At 35.0% G+C, this 21,623-nt stretch overlaps 1 protein-coding gene across 1 annotated transcript; it reads left to right on the top strand.

Annotated features, from left to right (window-relative positions):
- Window positions 1–19,553: 19,553 nt before the first annotated feature.
- Window positions 19,554–20,478, top strand: LOC121754487. The gene is made up of 4 exons (XM_042149835.1): window positions 19,554–19,590; window positions 19,706–19,910; window positions 19,980–20,093; window positions 20,223–20,478. Exons 1-4 carry the CDS (start codon window positions 19,554–19,556, stop codon window positions 20,275–20,277), a joined length of 411 nt encoding a protein of 136 aa, XP_042005769.1. The 3' UTR covers window positions 20,278–20,478.
- Window positions 20,479–21,623: the final 1,145 nt, after the last annotated feature.

The raw sequence follows: 21,623 nt of genomic DNA, 5'->3' as shown, positions 1-21,623 counted from the left end.
AAGAAATTTAATTTTTGTTTCTAAATTAGTTTTTGATGGATATTCGATTTCTTTTAATGACAATTGCGTTATTAAGAAATATGGTTCTTATTTCTGTCGTAGTATCATGGAAAACGATCTGTACACAATCACATCTACACAATTTAATGATCGCAAATCAGAACTCAATACAATATCGAAAATTTCAAGGAAAAGGAAAGAACCTTCAAGTTCAATGAACGAAACGTACTTATGGCACCTTAGACTTGGTCATGCCAACGAAAGAAGGATTCATTCTCTTGTGGACCAAGACCTTATTAAAGGTCTAGAGAAGGATCCGTTTCAAACGTGCAAATCCTGCTTAGAAGGCAATATGACTAAGAGGCCTTTTAGGGCAAAAGGCAATAGGGGCAAGGAAGTACTTGAGCTCGTTCATACTGATGTGTGTGGACCAATGTCAACCGAGGCAAAAGGCAGTTTTCAATACTTCATCACCTTTATTGATGACTTCTCAAAATTTGGATACATCTATTTGATGCACTACAAGTATGAATCTTTTGACAAGTTCAAAGAATTCAAGACATATGTTGAGACATGGAAAGAGTATCAAAAGCCTGCGATCTGATCACCGAGGCGAATACCTTAGTGCCGAGTTTTTGGACTACTTATCGGTAGTGGGAATTGAATCCCAATTGACTGCGCCGGCCATGCCCCAGCAGAATAGGGTGGCTGAAAGAAGGGATGGGACCTTGTTAAACATGGTCCGATCGATGATGAGTTATGCACGACTACCTATTTCTTTTTGGGGACATGCCTTGCTTTCTGCAAGTCATATTTTATACAACTTACCATCAAAATCCGTTCCTACTACTCTGTATGAGTTATTGACTGGGCGCAAGCCCAATCTAGGACATCTCAAGATATGGGGTTGTCCGGCTCATGTATTCGAAAATGATCGAACTAAGCTGGAATCTAAGACAGAGGTATGTATGTTTATAGGATACCCTAAAGGATCGAAAAATTATGAATTCTATAGTCTCCGAGATAAGAAAGTCATCGTGAGCACTCACGCAACATTATTAGAGGAAGACTTTGTAATGAATCATAAACCCAGCAGTGAATTGGCTCTTGACGAGCTAACTTCTGTCACAAGTTCCATTAACCAAAAACCCGTACCAAGTGTACAAACAATTCCCGTAACTTCAACTTCTACTCCAATTGTTGTAGTGCCGCGTCGCAGTGGAAGGGTCTCACATGAGCCCGATAGATACATTGGTTTGAGGGAATCTATGGATCACTCCTCGGACATCAATGTATTAGATCCCTGGAACTTTGCAGAGGCACAGGCGGATTTCAATCATTGCAAATGGGTGAAAGCAATGAATTCGGAACTACAATCAATGATAGACAAAGACGTCTACGACGGATCATTCCTACCCGAGGCCTGTACTGCCATTGGGAGCAAGTGGATATACAAACGTAAGCGTGGACCCGATGGACGAGTTAAAGTCTTTAAGGAAAGACTAGTGGCTAAGGGGTATACCCAAAAGGATGGTGTCGATTACGACGAGACCTTCTCCCCGGTGGCCATGCTCAAATCGATCCAGATACTTCTGTCTATAGCAGCTTACATGGATTGGGATGTATGGCAGATGGACGTTATGACTGCGTTCTTGAACGCTAGTTTTGAGGAGACCATCTACATGGAACAACCCGAAGGAGATGCCGTGAAGGGCAAGTAATACATGGTTTGGAAGCTTAAGAAGGCCATTTATGGCCTCAAGCAAGCATCTAGGTCATGGAACCAGTGTTTCGATCAGACTGTTCATAAGTTTGGATTCAAAAAGTACCCAAATGAAAGCTGCATCTACAAGAAGGTTGAAAAGGGAAATGTTGTGTTCTTAGTTTTATATGTAGATGACATTCTTCTAATTGGAAACAATAAAAAGATGTTGTCATTAGTACGAACTTGGTTGTCAAACTAATTCGAGATGAAGGATATGGGAGATGCGGGACACATTCTAGGCATCATGGTTCTTCGGAATCGTGAGAAGAGAACGTTGTGTTTATCTCAAGAATCTTACATCGACACTGTACTTAGTCACTTTAGCATGCAAGATGCCAAGAAAGGTTTCTTACCTTTTAGACATGACATCCATCTATCTCAAGAGATGTGTCCCAAGACGCCATCTGAGATAGAAGAGATGAGAAGGATACCATATGATTCGGTAGTTGGTAGTCTCATGTATGCTATGCTTTGTAAAAGGCCCTATATTTGCTTTGATGTTGGCATGGTGGCAAGATATCAGTCGAATTCGGGCCTTGGACATTGGACTGCCGTAAAGAACATACTCAAGTACTTTAAACGGACTAAGGACTATGCTATAGTTTATAATGCAGCCGAGCTCTGTCCTTTGGGATATACTGACTCAGATTATCAAGCTGATCAGGACTCGAGAAAATCTACTTCTGGATATGTGTTCACCTTAGGATGTGGTGCTGTAATTTGGAAGAGTGTGAAGCAGAAATGCATCGCAGACTGTACCATGGAAGCCGAATATGTGGCCGCTTCGGAGGCTGCAAAGGAGGCAGTATGGCTCAAAAACTTCCTTATGGACTTAGGTGTGGTTACGAATTTGCCCAAGAGCATCACCATTTATTGTGACAATTCTGGTGATGTGGCAAACTCGAAAAAACCACGGGCTCACAAAGCGAGCAAACACATAGAGATGAAGTATCATATCATTAGAGACATAGTACAGAGATGAGACATACAAGTGGTCAAGATTGCATCAGAGAACAACCTGGCACATCCTTTTACAAAGGCATTGGCGGTGAAACCGTTCGAGCGTCACGTTGAAGGGATGGGAATTCGACTCGTTCAAGACCTCAACTCGCTTTCAGTATAAGTGGGTGAATTAGACGTAGTGCACATTTATTTTGTATACTTGAAAGCTGTTTTGAATCTAAGTGGGAGATTGTTCGAGTTTGTATACTAGAAATCACCTTTCGAGTGATTGAATACTGTAAAACTCTTTATTTATTTTCCAATGGATGAAACAAATTATTTTTTGTCATAATGTTGTTATGTTTTATATTTAATGGATGTTTATTGCATGTTTAAATGTATAAGTAACTTAACAAAGTCTAAGTCTTTGTTTTAGTAGACTGGTTGTGGGCGTCGTCCACTTTAAGGTAACATGGTCAGTTCTGAATAAAGAAAAATAAGAATTTCACAACCCAGATAGGCCTAGACTACCTATCGTGAAAAGTTGCAATGTCAGTCTGCATATTTCTAAGCCTTACTGAAATAAGATGACATTAGTGTGATAGAGCACTAAATTGGATCTAACAGCGAGACAAGTCTTTATGTTATCTACTGAAAGACGAAGGTCTTGATAAATTATTTATTTCTTAATCAATGTACGTTAGCATTGAGCATACGATATTGGTTATGCACTACTTTGACTTACCAAATGGTGCGGGTTTTTCGCAACCCAATAATCATGGTATATTGGGTAGTGGTGATTTATATCTAGTGGTGCTAGGATTTCTATTATATTGAATCATGCGCGAGGTGAGTCTCGTTTGATAACGTCCTCAAGAGGAGCTCGAAATAAGGCTTTATTATATGGAACCTAGTTAGTTGGAGTTTGATTACTCTATGAATAATAAATAAGCGTTTCTTGCTAAGTCCACTCTTGAAATTAATATGATGTTAATTAATTAAGTTCATAGCAGACACTAATTAATTAATCGACGTTTCGATCTTAAGCACGGGAAATGAATGACAAACAAATGGAAACCCGAATTGCTTATAATTTTGGATTTGAATGAGCAGTGCAATATTACTTCTGAAGTGGCTGCTCGTAATATTCCAATATAAGCTTGTATTAAATTGTGGGGTCAATTTAATTAGTAAAAAGTTAATTGGGGGAGACCATATCAAAAACCTTCCATAGATCTCTGACTGGGCCCAATATGTGACTTAATATAAATAGGAGAATAAAGGAGACATAAAGTACACTTAATTTTATCATTAAAATTTCGTCCCCCTCTCCACATAGAAGAGGACGAAAATTTCTCTTCAACTCTCCTCCGTGAGATCGATTTTTCTATCTTCTTTATTTAAGTCCTAGTTTTCTAGTGAGATCAGCCCACACTGATATCAGCATACAGTCCGAGAACCAGTAAGAAGATCTGTGGTTTAGTACTCAAGATCTTCACGTGGAGAAGGAGCTAGTTATCTTCGATTCTTTGGAGAATCCCCAAGATAAATTGGCTAATCCGTAGAAAGCATGTTTTAGGTTTCAATTATACTTAAAGCATGATTTAATTCAAGTTATGAGCATGATACATGTGATAATTGCGCGAATAGAATTTGTGTAAATAATCTGCTAAATAGATTAGAATTATTATGTAATTGATTTATGTATGCTTCCGCTGCCAACCCCTTCAACAACCGTCCAGGTCTCGCGGCTTTGTAGAAATGTACGTCTGTCGTCCGACGCTTGCTACCTGGCAAACGTCGGATACTTTCAATGAGTATTTGCATGTGGGGGAAACTAATGGACTCGAATGCCTCAAGAAGTTTTGGACTTGAATTCGCTAAGCTTTCGGCGAGAAATACCCTGGGTCGCCCAACGCCGAATATTGACAAAATTTGCTTCGTCTTCATGAAGCACATCATGACTTTCCCGGTATATTTGGTAGCATTGACTGCATGTATTGAAAGTGGAAGAATTGTCCGACGGCATACCAAATAGGCCACAAAGGCAGCCATCCGTCACTTATAATGGAGGCGGTCGCCAACTGCCGCCTATGGATTTGACATGCATATTTCGGTGTAACCGGATCGAAAAATGACTTGAACGTGCTCCACTCTTCCCCCTCTTCAACGATGTTTTAAGAGGTGTAGCACTAGGATTTGACTTCAAGGCCAATGGCCGTCAATAACACATTGGGTACGTAAACAATCTCACCGACATCATTTACGCATGTATTATATTGCACAACATGATTGTTGATGATGAAGGACCGAATGCGGCAATCTAGTTTGACAAGGATAACCCCAGAACCTCAATAGCAAGCTCTCCCCCATGCCGAGGTGCGTATCCATCAGTGCGTAAGAGGCTAAAAATAAGAACAACGATGTGCGGCACCAACGCCAACTTTCAACTACAAGAAGAACTAATCAAGCATAGTTGGGCGAAATTCGGCAACGAGTAGTCGGTTCCCCTAAAATTTTATTGATAGCCAGTGTTACTGATTTCGGTAGACGCACATCATCATCATTAGAGAACTCATTCTTCTATTTCTTTGCCTTTATTTAATTTTTAGGATTTAAATTTTGCAATTTAAAATTTTTAGGATTGAAATTATGTAAGTTTTAATTTTTAGGAATTTGTAAAGCCTTTTTCGGTTTTTTTAATGAAGTTTTATTAATGAAATGTTTTGAGTAACTGTGGTGTTTAAATTGAACTAGTATCACGCCCGTGCCTTGCACGGGTCATTTTAATTTCTTTATATTTATTTCGTTATGTGAAATAAAATTTGTGAAATGATAAACAAAAGAATATTCGACATCCTCTTCCTTTGGATTATACTGTTTCAATTACATTAACCCCACATGGCCACAAGAGTGCGTTTAAATGCTAACTTTTCTTAAAAATATCAACACGATCACATTAAAATTTCAACACATATTTATGTTGACATTTTAATAAATTGTCTTGACATTTAAATATCAGACTTAAAATTAAAAAGCATTTTAATTCTGTGAAAATATGAATTAACCGTTGAGTTATAACTGAATGAGCAAGTTTACGTTGCAATAATTTACGATTGCACTGGTGAGACACTTCCTAGTCGAGCTTCATTTCATTGCAATATAGTGACCCTATACACTAAAAACCCAAACCTTGAAACCTAAATCATAAACCCTTAACTTTAAAATATACTCATCATGACCAACAAATGAGTCAAATATCAATAAAATTCTCCCTCCGCCCCAGTTCAATTTTACTTTGTTGACCACTTATTCAAAATATACTCATCATGACCAACAAATGAGCCAAATATCAATACAGTTCTCCCTCTGTTCCAATTCAATTGTACTTTGTTAATCACTTATTCTATTTTGGGGGGGGGGGGGGGGGGGTTTAGATCTGTATTTGATATCTTACATTGGGTCAGCCTAATTGATAATCCTTACTGATAGTGGAGGTTTTTTACCTGAATCTTGTCTGTAAATCTGCTTATATGCTCATATCAAGAAAGTGCTTTACAATAGGGCTATGTGAACGGTAAACAAAAAAAACTTGCTTGCATTCATCCAAGCATTAAAATGAAAAGGTTTTTAGTGATAGTAAATTTATTTAAAAGATTTCTTCAGTTACATAACTTGTGTAATTATTTATTTTGGAAATTATGAAAGAGAACTGTTGGAATTGAGAAGGTCGAGATGCCGTTAAAATGTAAAAAAAAATCTGTGTGAATTAAGTGTACATTTCATATGCTACTAAATTGGGGATTTTCAGCTTTTGGCTTGTCATTTTAATCAAATACTAATAATATTGTAACTGAAGAAATCTTTTAAATTAATTTACTATCACTTCTAAAGAAAATGTATAAGAATTTTAAAAAAACATAAAACTCAATCAATTTGACATTTAAATAATGCAAATACATACACCGATATATTTTGACTATAATACTTTTTGATCTCTATACAACTTTAAACAATTATACTAATATACGCATGTCCTTTGAATTTCCTCATTAAATGTATGTCATTCATGTTTTAGAAAATAATAGTAACTCTCTATTTTGGAAACTGCCGCATTGAATAAAAATAAAAATCGCAACTGCTAAATTTTATTTTACAACTTTCCACCAATTGTACTACAAATAATTACTCTTTTCATTTTTCAGTATTTATGATATGATTAAAACTATAAATTAAATTAAATTACTACATATTATAATACTTTTTGAATCAATTTTAATTAATTAGTTAAAATTAAACAAAATATTTAAAAATTTATTTAATTATTGTGAATCAAGTAATGACAAAAATAAAAAGCATTTTCACATAACATACTCATTAATTTTATTAAGCAATCCATATTATTAATCTCAATTCAATTTTATTACGTACCATACAATCCTATAACTGATCATGTTATTAATTATTTTTGGTAATATTGAAAATTCAAAATAGTTTTCCATAAGTGATTCTATTATTGATTATTATTAATAATGTTGAAAATTAAAAATACAACTCATGAATTACACTTTAATGCCCAACAAAAAAAGGCAATCTCACTTTTCATCAATAATTCGTGATTATAAGTTAGAAAAGTCAATCCCACTTTAATACATTATGCTGATTGAAAAAAAACAATTCGCATAATATATATTTTATTATACATCCAATATTTGAATAAGGAATGATCTAAATCTTTCAATCAGGACGTAAATTTACCCATTGACATCAATATTATTGAAAGTGGTAATTAATAGTACTATATTAGTATGTGGTTGTAGATTAGACTTTCTAAGCTAAATCCAATTACTACCATTTAAGAATTTCATTAATTGAAAATCAATTAACAATAAAGTACTATTAATAAACTATTTTAATCAACAAATTATAGATTAGAAAGAAAATGAAAATTTCAATAAATTCAATTAGGTTAAAATCTGTTTTCCACATATATAATATGAACCACCATAAGTTATAAACCTACTAAAAACATACAATAATTAAATCAATACATTAATATGATACAATACAAATAAACTAAATCAACCATCCATTCTTGCCCCAAAAAAACCCAAAAGAAGAATCCAACGCCTCCGTCATAATTGCCAGAAAATTCACCGACGGCTATGAGAAACACAAACACAAACACAAACTCGCACCACCAACACTACTCATCTTCCCTTTCAATTTTACATTTGATCTATCTCCAGGTTTGGTCATTTCAAAAACACAAACGCCTCGAAATTTGATGATTGATGAAGTTATGCTAGACCGTATGTAGATCATTGAGGAGGATGAATTTTTCTTCTTCTAGGAAGATCACAATATTAGTAACATAACAATCACACAAAAAATTTGTGTAAAATAGATGAATATAAATATACTACTATTGGGCATTAGTGAAGAGCAAAAACCTATTGAAAACAAATTTTTTTCCTTCAAAGAATTCAATGATCCAACGGAAGAAAGTAATACAGAAATGAATAATAAGCTAGCAACAAACATATTTATAGACAAAATATGTAATGAAGCTATAGCATGGTGCAGCCAGAAATTGATATTAAATTATTATTAATACTATAATTCATAATAATATAGCAATTACAAATCTTCTAATTTATTAATTTTATTAGACAACGTATGTCATTATTGTTAAGAAATTTATATTAAATTGTCAAAATTTTAAATGGATGCTAAAAGGAAGGAATCCATTTTCCATTGTCAAAGGAATTGAAACAATTCTTTCTATATATAAATTTTTATGCACCCATCAACATAAATATTATGATTTCCACAGTAATATGGTTAAACCGCTTAAACGTATGAGGATGCTATTGCTTGCAACAGTCAAACTTTTAATTGAATTATCATTAATACAATTATGAGTAACTGGCAGGTACAATATTAAGAAAATACTCAAATTAGTCCAAAACTTATGAATATTTAAATTCACATCCAAAAGTTCATAAATATTCTAAACCAAGGCCAAAACTCAACTTTTATATATGTATAGAACCAAGGCCAAAACTTAATTAGATCATTGAGGAGGATGAATTTTTCGTCTTCTAGGAAGATCACAATATTAGTAACGTAACAATCACACAAAAAATTTGTGTAAAATAGATGAATATAAATATACTACTATTGGGCATTAGTGAAGAGCAAAAACCTATTGAAAACAAATTTTTTTCCTTCAAAGAATTCAATGATCCAACGGAAGAAAGTAATAGAGAAATGAATAATAAGCTAGCTACAAACATATTTATAGACAAAATATGTAATGAAGCTATAGCATGGTGCAGCCATAAATTGATATTGAATTATTATTAATACTACAATTCATAATAATATAGCAGTTATAAATCTTCTAATTTATTAATTTTATTAGACAACGTATGTCATTATTGTTAAGAAATTTATATTAAATTGTCAAAATTTTAAATGGATGCTAAAAGGAAGGAATCCATTTTCCATTGTCAAAGGAATTGAAACGATTCTTTCTATATATAAATTTTTATGCACCCATCAACATAAATATTATGATTTCCACATTAATATGGTTAAACCGCTTAAACGTATGCTATTGCTTGCAACAGTCAAACTTTTAATTGAATTATCATTAATACAATTATGAGTAATTGGCAGGTACAATATTAAGAAAATACTCAAATTAGTCCAAAACTTATTAATATTTAAATTCACATCCAAAAGTTCATAAATATTCTAAACCAAGGCCAAAACGCAACTTTTATATATGTATAGATTGCTTGCAACAGTCAAACTTTTAATTGAATTATCATTAATACAATTATGAGTAATTGGCAGGTACAATATTAAGAAAATACTCAAATTAGTCCAAAACTTATTAATATTTAAATTCACATCCAAAAGTTCATAAATATTCTAAACCAAGACCAAAACTCAACTTTTATATATGTATAGATAATAGAATAGTGAGACCTATATAAATAGAGAAAAGTATGGTGGGTGTTGTGACTTAGCTAATACAGTGAATAGTAATAAAAGAATCTATCAATTTATTAAACTCGGTAAAATAAGAATTCTTAGAAAAAGGTAAAAAATTTACACGCTTCCATAGCAGTGAATAGTAATGAAAGAATCAATCAATTTACAAGCTTCCATTCCATACCGTCGTTGCTTCTGTTGTTGAGCAAAATTATATAATCCTCCGTCTCCTTCACCATCGTTGGCATTGCGAAGCTGACCCATTTCCGGCTTTCCGAACCCAAAATCCAGCTAGTAATCACCGGTTTTGGAGAGATCTGTCATCCATATCACCATATAATTGCCGTTTGTCGGTATTGGCTTTCATGTCGCCATCGAAGAAATTGCCAACGAGCAGAGTTTCCAACCAAACTCTTTGTCCCCGAGCACCCACGCGCAGTCGTGGTCGGCCTGCACAGGGAAAGTTCTACCCTTGAGCGTCTGCCGCGGTTTGTTTTGCGGAGAGCTCAAGGGAAGAAGCGGTAATCCACGTGCAAAAAGCGTGCTTTGGACGGGCGGGACAGTTCTTTCCCGAATATTGATGAGCTGCCAGATGATGACGGCTAGGGGTTCCCCGTGGCGCTTGATGTCTGCACGGAGTAGAGGAAGGTGGAGACAACCACCACCGGAGTTTCTGTATGGCTTTGCTGTCAGAAAACTTTTTAGAATGAGATTTCTATCACCTGTGGGATGCACCAGCAATTTCCAAACCCCTTGATTTCTATCGACGACAGCCAAGTCTAATGGGAGGAGCTGGTTCAGCTGATGGGGATCCACGTGGCTCCTCAGGATGAGAGAGAGAGAGAGAGATCCGCATCGAAAAGAGAGCGCCTTTGTCGTTGCATTCCATGTGTTGTTGGTCCTTGTTGTACCTCCCTGCTAGCGGATAGAAGTTGGACAAGATTTGAGGCATTGATTCTTCCAGCAAAACACATTTCGATTTTTCATCATCGCATGAATAATAAAGGATTCGAGTTTACTTGCTCTAAGAGTGTTCACTATAAGGCGGACACGCCCAATAGGCCCGCTCCAGTTTTTGTCCATAGCCCCAATTTTATTGTCCATAGCCCCAAAATTCTATTTTCGCCACTATAGTGGACACCTCCATTAGCCCCCAAATTTTATAATCAATTTTCATTTTTAAGTATTTTTAGTTTCAATCAAGTGTAATTTAAATAATCGCAGTGTAAATAACTAGAATACGAGGTAATTAGGGCCGAATATTCATTGTATTGCAAACAAGTAAAATTATACAACGAATAATTAAAATAAAATACAACTACAAAACTCCGCCACCGTCTACTCGGTGTCGGAGTCGTCTTCCTCTTCTTCTTCTTCTTCTCCTCCTCCTCCTCTCTCGCTGCTGCCGGCCGCGGTATCCCCAGGCGCATTATCAACCAACCCCAGTCGACTCTCAATCCGATTGATGAGCCTCTTGTAGACGTTCCTGACGTACGGGGAGTGGTATTTATAGAGAAAAAAAAAATTGAAATTGGCGCCGCATGCGCCGAGGCGGATGTAGCCACTATGGTCGCCGCGCCTATAGGCGCGGCTATGCCCCCCCGACGCGTCCTCGCCCCGCACCCGGCGATCGCCCGTCCGCCCCCCATCGCCACGCCTGCCGCGTCCACCCCCGGGGCGGACAACCTTGCCACTATAGCCCGCCCGCCGCCCGCCGTGGACGCGGCTATAGCCGCGTCCACTCCATAGTGGATACCCTAAGAGAGAGAGTTTGTAGCTGCCGAGATGCGGCGGAGTAGCCTTGCCCTTGCTTGGTTTCACTAGCTTCCGCCTCACCACCTTCACCTTCATAAAAATAAGTCCGAAAAGCTGAGCAAATAGTAAGTGTTGTGTGTGGTGAGGAGACTCAGCTCTATGCATTCCTCTCTCTATATATATTCAACTACCGATTCTCATTTCACACCGCATTATTTAAGCAAAATTATTTTGAATTAGTGCCTCATAATTTAAGTTTATATATCCCAACATTGATATAATGAAAGTCAATATTTTTATTTAATTTGTTTTGAAAATTAAAAATCATGAAATACAGGGAACAATATTTATATTTATTCAATGTAAAAGTTATTAAATACTAGTAAACTAACACATGTAATTTAGTTATAACCTGGATTTGGACGTGTCAATCATGCTCTAACATATATAGCAATAATTTATCCATTTTTCTTTCATTAAACATGGAATTGTAATTAACATGTGTTTGTGGTTGATTTTTGTAGAGATCGATAAGTGTTTTATTGAGGCGTGTTCTGTGTGAAATTGCTAGTTCTGAAACATATTTGATTACACGAGTTTTTATTAATATAGAAAATTATTATTGTATACATTTATGAGTTTTTAAAATGTGATATAATGATATTGTTCCTCATTTTATAAATGTGAATTCAATTTTAAATTATTGCAAATAGAAAATTAAATAGGTCGTGGATGGCGCTGAACATAATTGCACTTCATCCGTCCTCTCCCTCTTCCACCAGTCATGGACGCAGGTATTAATTTTCGTGGGGTCCATACAATAAATAGAGTAAGTATTAATTTCTTGATTAATGGAGTTATAACCAAACATTCACAATTCCTTATTATTTCTAAAATTTAGAATTCCACATTGAATTAATAGATTAAAAACAGTATAGGATAAATTTATGCTTCTTTTATTTAAGAAAAAAGGTTACGAAAGTAAAAATGAAAGGACCGAATCGTATTTTGTCTAATTTTTAAGAAACTAAATATACTTTTTGTCATGGTTTAAAAAGGAATACAAATCGATTATATAGTATGAAAGGTTATATTTGAAAATTTCATACTCCGATATCAGTTAGCGCGTTATGCAATATTAGTTCGGAGGTATAATCGGAAAAAATAAATATAAGTGGCAATTAGGTAAAACTAATACACTAAAAAATACTACCTCCGTCCGCCATTAATTGTTACACTCTAATTTGGCACGAGTTTGAAGAAATGTAATGCAAAGTGGTTTAAAGAAGTTAGTGGAATGTAGATCATACTTTTATATAGTAGTTTTATAATAAAATGTGAGTGAAAATGAGTTAGTGAAATATGAGGTTCATTACCAAAAGTAGTAAAAATAGCATTATAATACATGCATACTTGACCTCGAACGATGAACTATCAGTACCATATACGTATTGAACCTTGGCATTTCTTGTTTTTGAGCAAACAATGCCCTTTGGGTCAGTCGGACACATGGTTAGATCCCATTCGCTAAGTGGTAGCCCATATTATATCTTCAGTCATTAATTGTGAATTCTGCTGTCATTGCTATTCCAGTGCATACTTCGTTCAATTTAGGTGTTTCGTTCAAGACATTGATTTCATTGTTCAAACTAGTGATGCCAAAGAAGGCATGTCAAAAATTTCCGTTGGTATGTCCTCACTCTTTTATGGACCTTGCGGATTGCAAAGTTACAGTCATTATTTTCATTTTTTGGGTGTGGGTTGCGAGAAAAATGTTGTATTTCTTCGTGGTTTGTGGGTTCTTGGTGGGTTTTTTCTTTTCTTTTTTTTGAGAAAAGGGTTTTTGATGTAATGTGATAGGATTATTAGTAGTCTGTGGTGTTTTGTGAGTATAAGAAGTTACACCGTTTTGGATCGTGGTAAGAGATTTATGTATACGAACTACAAAATGACATTGTTACTTGCACTACAAAAAATAGACTTTTACCGAGCACCAATAGCGAGCACACAAAACTGTGCTCGGAAAAGAGCGAGTACTTTAAATTGTGCTCGGAACAGTACCGACCACAATTGATGGTGGTTGGCAATATCATAAACTGAGGCGTTAACTTGCGAGTAATACGAGCACGGTCAACGTGCTCGGCGTAGCAATTTAAGTGAGGCACACGTTGTGCTCGAAACATTCCGACCACCATAAATGTACTCGGAAAAAAAAGACTTGTATAAATATTCAATATATGCCATGTGAAGTATGAATAAATATTTTTCAGAAATAGCGAGTACCTTTTAGGTGCTCGGCGTATCCCAACCACCCCAAATGTGCTCGAGAACAAAAGACTTGTATAAATATTCAATATATGCTATGTGAAGTGTGGACAAATATTTTTCAGAAATAGCGAGCACTTTATGTGTGCTAGGAATAAGCCGACCACCCCTAATGTGCTCGGTTTTCCGGAAAAAATATGAATAACTTCAACAATTTTGTCACATGAATTGGATTCGTTTATTTCTAATAGATATTGCGAGCAATATATGTGTGCTAGGAATAAGCCGACCACCCAACCCGTGCTCAACATTAAAAAAAAAACAATTTCCAATTTCCCAACAATTATACATCATAAAATATATATGCAGTGTAGTTGTTTTATTTTTATGGATCAACCGAGCATATATATGTGTGCTTGGATTATTAAAAAAAATATTCCTCCAACATTCCAATAATTTTTGGGTAGGCATTCAAAAACAAATATATTCATCCAATATTCCAACAATTATGTATCATGCAATATATATGTAGTTTATTTAGTTTTATTTTTATGGATCCGCCGAGCACTTTATGTGTTCTAGGAATACGCTGACCACCACACCCGTGCTCGGCATTCCAAAAAAATATAGATTTCAACAATTATGTATCATAAAATATATATGCAATGTGTTTGTTTTATTTTGATCAACCGATACTATATATGTGCTTGGAATATATTCATGCAATCTTCCAACAATTATGTATCATAAAATATATATGCAATGTATTAGTTTTATTTTTGTGGATAAACCGAGCACTTTTATTTGTGCTTGGAATATCCCGACCACCAAAAATGTGCTCGGCTATTCGAAAAAAATATATTCCTCCAGCATTCCAACAATTATGTATCGTAAAATATATATGCAATGTATTTGTTTTATTTTTGTGAATCAACCGAGCACTTTTATTTGTGCTTGGAATATCCCGACCACCAAAAATGTAACTCCCCACTTTTTAAACCCTAATTTTCGAACCCTTAATTTTTTGCATTTAATGCTTTTAATACTGTGAAGTCCGTGAATTAAATATCGAGTGGAATTGTTATTTGATTTTCTTGTGACCTATTTTGAGTTGGAGCTTTGCCTGTGCGTTGACTGATTCAACTTCGTTGATTACGTGACGTGACTATTTGAATAAATTGATGTGGGGTGAATTTATTTATTTTTGAATAATTGATAACTTGATTTATAAGCTCGAAATCGCGATGGTGAAATCACAATGTGAAGTTAATAATTTCCTTCAGTGAGGAATATTTATTAGACTTAATACCATGATGGGGACAATAAATTAAATAAATAAAAATCTGAATGGTTTCTCTTCTTCCTTTTCACGCGTTGCCTTCTTCCTCCCAATCTGCAAAATCATTCCAAACTAATATCAATCAATCACAATTTAATTATGAAATCAATTTACTCTTTTTACACCCCTTCACACTCTCCATAACCGTTCCCTCCCTATGAAATCCCTTCCAAAATTAAACCTCAATCAGCTATCAATTATACACTCACATTATGCGGTATATAAATCTCCATACCCTAATCTCTCAGCCTCATACAAATTCTGCAGTCACTCTCAATTCACTTTTGAATCACATAATCTCTTTCTCAAGGCGGCGGAGGAAGCAGCAGAAGAGAGTTCATCATTCTTCCCTCCCAATTCTAATTCCACTACGAAATCGGGATCCAAATTCAGTGAGTAAACAGAAGTTACGATCCTACTGTTAAGCCAAGCCGCTTGTTACCTGTTGTTGAAGGTATACACTTTCCCCATCCAAATCCAATTCCATACTTGTGCATCTCATGAAACCAGTAACCGAAGCAAATCAATAATTTGAACAATATAAAACAAAGAACCGAACTTTAATTCGTGAAACCAAATTAAGAACTTATCTTCGAGGCCGCCGGAGTGGCGACGCAGCGGCTGCTGCGGCGCTGAGCGACGGCTGTGGGTGAGGGCGTCGAAGCTCTAATTTGCTGTTCAATTTTTGTTGTGAATTTGAGAGAAAGCCGACGGTATGGAATGGAGAGTTTTGTTCTTCATTGTTTATTTGTACTGGTTTCTTTTTAAGTATTTTTAGTTCGTAGTTTCTTTAAAAGAAAACGGGATGTGAGGGTACGTGTAAACAAATGGGAGTTTTTGAATTCTTATTAAATTGTTTTTACTTGAATTGTGTTACTAGTTCAAATAGGAGGTGGAAAGTGACCGTATTACTTTGGGAAGGGAGTATGTGTATGTGTGTTTTTAAAATAAAAAATAAAAAATGGAAGTGTACTCTTTTTCTTGTCTTTCATTAAAGTCAGGAGCTTCACTTTTTTATTTACCTATTGGGCCTTTTTTTAAAATTAAAATTGGCTGAATGAATTTGGTGGTTGGGCTAGGAGGCCTATATTTTTTATTTCTGGTGGGTTGGATTGGAATTGATTAAATCATTGTGAGTCGAGTACTTTTTGGGAAAATTCTTAATATTGATCGAGGTAATAATTGGAGATATAGGATGGATGCATCTTAATTTATTGCTTAATTCTTTGTGCTGATCTATATGTTATTTTAATTTCCAAATGTGATATCTTGCAAGTGAATCGTGATCGCAACAGAAAGAATTTATTTGTGGAATAAGCACTCGAGGTGGACTTTATTTTAAATAAGGACAATGTCCTAACTCTTTTTATCGATGGAAATGAAACGTGAAAATGTTTATCATGCCGTATTTTGGTTTTAACGCGCCTATCTGAAATGGCTTTGCCATTTATTATTTAAATCGATTTCGGGTCCTTATAGGGCCGCAAACCCTACTTGGATTAGTGTGCACCTATGGTAGACCATGTGCCAGTGTACGTGTTGGCCGGTCTAGTGACTTGGTTAGTGGCCACATTCCAAGTCATGTATAAGCAGATATGGTTGACGTCTATGGGAAAATGACTCCGCAGTCGTGATTTTGAATGATGAAATATTTTGGTGCCTCGGGCCTTTCTAAAGCTAAAACTTTGATAGTTACTTGAAAATGGCATGATAAATATAAATATTTTTGATAAACTATTTTCGGCATAAGTCCACTGAGTATTTTATAGTAATCAGCCCTACATGTGTTGAGGCCTATGTGCAGGTTGAGCGGCGACGAGCTGGGCGGTGTTGAGCTTAAATTGAAGTCTTGCTGGTTATTAATTGGATCTCGAGTGTCGTTGTGTCTTCATATACATGATGTCACTCTTTCTTTTGAACACTTCCGCTAAGATAATACTAATTTTCACAACTATGTCTTGAACCCTTTTACTCTTGAATTATAAATGATGATAAGTTATTGATCTTGGATTCAAATGTTAAGCATTTAGTCTGATTTTCCCTCCGTTATTTGAATATTAATTATTTAGTCAAACTCTTTATTGAAACCCTAGAATTTTTTCCCTTTCTTAAAGTCACATTAGTCGCGACCACCGCATTTATTAACCCTAGAAAGGGCGGTCGTGACAAAAAATGTGCTCGGCTATTTAAAAAAAATATATTCCTCCAGCATTCCAACAATTATGTATCATAAAATATATATGCAACGTATTTGATTTATTTTTGTGGATCAACCGAGCACTTTTATTTGTGCTTGGAATATCCCGACCACCAAAAATGTGCTCGGCTATTCGAAAAAAATATATTCCTCCAACATTCCAACAATTATGTATCATAAAATAAATATGCAATGTATTTGTTTTATTTTTGTGGATCAACCGAGCACTTTTATTTGTGCTTGGAATATCCCGACCACCAAAAATGTGCTCGACTATTCGAAAAAAAAATATATTCCTCCAGCATTCCAACAATTATGTATCATAAAATATATATGCAATGTATTTGTTTTATTTATGTGGATCAACCGAGCACTTTTATTTGTGCTTGGAATATCCCGACCACCAAGAATGTGCTCGGCTATTCGAAAAAGAAATATATTCCTCCAGCATTCCAACAATCATGTATCATAAAATATATATGCAATGTATTTGTTTTATTTTTATGGATCAACCAAGCACATTATACGTGCTTGGAATATCCCGACCACAAGGCCAGTGCTCGGCATTCCAAAAATAAATATATTCATGCAATCTTCCAACAATTATGTATCATAAAATATATATTCAATGTATTTGTTTTATTTTTATGGATAAACCGGGCATATATATGTGCTTGGATTATAAAAAAAAATCCATCCAACATTCCAACAATTTTTGGGTAGGCATTCGAAAAAAAATATATTCACCCAATATTCCAACAATTATGTATCATACAATATATATGCAGTGTATTTATTTTTATTTTTATGGATCTGCTGAGCACTTTATTTGTGCTAGGAATACGCCGACCACCACACCCGTGCTCAGCATTCCAAAAAAATATATATTCAAACAATTATGTATCATAAAATATATATGCAATGTGTTTGATTTATTTTTATGGGTCAACCGACACTATATATGTGCTTGGAATATATTCATGCAATCTTCCAACAATTATGTATCATAAAATATATATGCAATGTATTTGTTCTATTTTTATGGATCAACCGAGCACTTTAATTGTGCTTGGAATATCCTGAGCACCAGGCCAGTGCTCGGCATTCCAAAAATAAATATATTCAGGCAATCTTCCAAAAATTATGTATCATCAAATATATATGCAATGTGTTTGTTCGTCGTTCATATATAGAAAGAGTTGGGATAGTTATTATCTAATCTAAAACAGAAGTAGTATTAGTTTCAGCTTTCTGTAATGTGGTTTACTGTGTGTGATTCGACTCCATCCCCACCACACAAAGTTAGTAGTCATATTTTGTTTTCAAGGAATAAGAAATATATGGAAAATGAAGTCTAGTTCTTATATTTGATTATTCTATCTACTTCAAACTTAGTTTGTGGGTTTTGAAATTTTGTTTTTTCTTAAAGTTTAGCATCTGGTGATATTCCATTATTCCCATATGATAGTACTGTTTTAGATTGAATGAAATATCAAAGGAGGCTCTTTGAGAAACATCAATTCTGCATCTATACCCATCGAGCTAGGTTGCTAGAAACTGAACAATATTGGAGAGGATGTTCTCCCTTTAAATGTTTGATGTCTAAGCTTATTATTTACCACTTTGGTTGTACTATGCTCCATCTTATATTTATCTTATCAATTTTATTTATCTTATCCACCTAATCTAGCAAAAGCATATCACAGTTCAGAAATCTAGCAAATACAATTATTCTTTTAGTTTGAACCGTTGCCACAAAATGTAATAAATACATTTATTCATTAACTGCTGCATTTCAGGTCGGTAAGCTGTTGCATTTCCACCGCTCTTTGCCACTGTCCGTCACTCTCCTCGTTCCGTCACCACTTTTCTCTCAAGCTTTAAGGTAACCCTCTCACATGGTGATATATTTTTAGACTAGTTTGAGAAACTCTTTATTGTTTGATCACATTAAAAGTTTGAAATGTCTTGTGAAAAGTTAGAAATTATTTTCCATATACTACTTCAAACTCAGTTTATCTGTAACACCCCTATAATGCTTCTCGAGAAGCATCTATTAGACGACGCTCAAATGATCCTTCACTCTCAGGTGATCATCCACCACACGGTATGTGTGTTGTGTGAACTCCACTTGCATTTTATTCAGTCTACTGTACAATCATTGACCAATAATATTGCACAAGTGCACAACTTCAACTCCATAAACTAATTGAGACACTTAAATTTCCATTTTGGGTTGACACAATCATAGCTGTTGATTGTCTGGTTATGTTATGTCCACAGCAATGTATTCTCCACTTCAATATTATCAATTTATCATTGGTCAATTTGTGTTCATTTATGAATTTGAACTGCAATTCTCATTTCCACTTGTGTTATGCACTTTTTTGTTCTATTTTTTCGATTTTGATAGCATAATGCTTTGTCTACTATGTAGAAATAGCTCAAGGAGCATCTGTTGGACATTCCAATGATCCTTCACTCTCCGGTGATCATCCACCACTGGATAATGAGGAAGGAGAATCGACGACACATAATATAGAAGGGGATGATACAACAAGTAACTCCCTAAACGAGTCAGGTGAAGAAGAGCCTACACATGATGCACGTGGCCGCCAATTCATACATCTTAGGGGGAAATAGTAAGTGATTTGATAATTTCACTTATATCATTATTTTTGTGAGTTAACTAACCATATATTGACGTGCAGCTTGCATCCTTCCGGTGTCGTGGCAAGCATATGTACGTATAATTTCAAGCAGATAGTTGACCCGAATGGATTTAGCCAGAAAACTCTAACTGAGGAATACATTAACCTTTTAAGGTAAACTTGTGCATTATATATATTTTTTCTATCTCTATCTCTCTTTTTCTCTTTTAGTAAGATTACTTACAATCTTTAATATCTTATTTTGTAGTTTAAATTTGATTGTCATTTTGTGTTAATTTGTAGAAATCTGCTAATTGTGAGGCATATGATCAAGACGAGTGTAAGAAAGCTTTGTTAGCAAGTGTAAAATCAGATACGGGGATTTCATTAGCTATTATAAAAAGAAGACAAAGAAACCTTCTTTTTACACAGATGCCCAATGGTCGAATTACCAAAAAGGCTGGAATTTACCCGAGAGTATTGAATCTTTTGAGAGGTTCTCGGCAAACCGTAGACAAGGGCTTGAGACTGCGCTTGGCACACATTGTAATGGATGTATATCATTTGCGGAGACAGCTGCAAAAATGGTAAAAATTATAATATTTTATTAGTTTGATTTGTTGGTTACTTTTACACTTTCTTATGTTGAAAATTGTTTTCAGGCCAAAGAGAACAATGAGAAACTTCCTCCATTTATGGATTTCTTTCTACAGACCCACAAGCTAAGGAACGGTGATTCACAAGGCGAGTTGTGTTCGCAGCGTGCTCAACAAATTGTAGTAAGTCTTTTCACATGTTTGGTTTGATTTCTGAAATTTTATTTGGGATTATAGTATGTGATTATCTAAATTTGTTGTCTTATGCTATGAGTATTGCTTGTAGTATTGCTTTTAAGAGTTCTTTATGGAAAGTTAGACTAATTGTGTTGTATGAGAAGCTTAGAGCTCTCATACTTAGAGCCCTCCTCATCCTTAGATTACATTGCACGTCTCTCTTATTTATCAACACACAGCTAGGTTTAGATTACATTTGTGATGAGCAATTTAGATATCAGTTTCCTACTAACAAAAAGTATATGCAAATGTCATTCCATTAAGGGGGTGTTCGATTGGCAAGATTAAATCTCATGATTAAATATGTATCATGTTTGGTTCATAAGATTGAACCCTTCAACTTAATCCTAGATGGATAGTCTCATGATAATTAGTCATAGCCTCCCCCCTCCAACTAAAATAATCTCACAACTTAATCCTAGATGGATAGTCTCATGATATTAGTCATGACAATATGGATATCAGAATACAAGTTCAGTAGCAATATGAAACTAATAATTAAAAGCTTGAGGTTAACTTTTGGCAAGTGTTTTGATAAAGTTAGGAGAAAATAGTATTCACCTGAATTCCCCAAAAGCATCTGATATTGCAGAAGTTTATATCCCACCTTCAGCACAAATGATCTATGTTAAGCATACTATGCAGATGAATTCAAATGAAAATCACACAGAAGATTGATTATTACCTGGCTTAGTAGTGATGCGAACTACTGATTTTCTCTGCATAGCCAACAATAACTTGATATGTCTCTGTGCAACAATGAGAGTCTGTGTATTACTGGTAAAAGGTGAAGCACATAGGAAATAGAAACTCACTTTCAGCAATGCATCACTGCCAGTCATAGAAACTACGAGATTGGATTGGTGTTGAA

The sequence above is a fragment of the Salvia splendens genome, chromosome 11 (genome assembly GCF_004379255.2).
Source record: "Salvia splendens isolate huo1 chromosome 11, SspV2, whole genome shotgun sequence".
Classification (NCBI taxonomy): domain Eukaryota; kingdom Viridiplantae; phylum Streptophyta; class Magnoliopsida; order Lamiales; family Lamiaceae; genus Salvia; species Salvia splendens.
The sequence above is the reverse complement of the archived record's forward strand: the minus strand, read 5'-3'. Positions and strand labels throughout refer to the sequence as shown.

What these genes read in the sequence shown, in the direction of transcription:
- LOC121754487 (XM_042149835.1), top strand. Translation starts at nt 19,554, where the DNA reads ATGTATTCTCCACTTCAATATTATCAATTTATCATTG. An exon ending in ATATTATCAATTTATCATTG is followed by an intron (nt 19,591 to 19,705) that starts GTCAATTTGTGT and finishes TCTACTATGTAG; the next exon opens with AAATAGCTCAAGGAGCATCT. An exon ending in ATACATCTTAGGGGGAAATA is followed by an intron (nt 19,911 to 19,979) that starts GTAAGTGATTTG and finishes ATTGACGTGCAG; the next exon opens with CTTGCATCCTTCCGGTGTCG.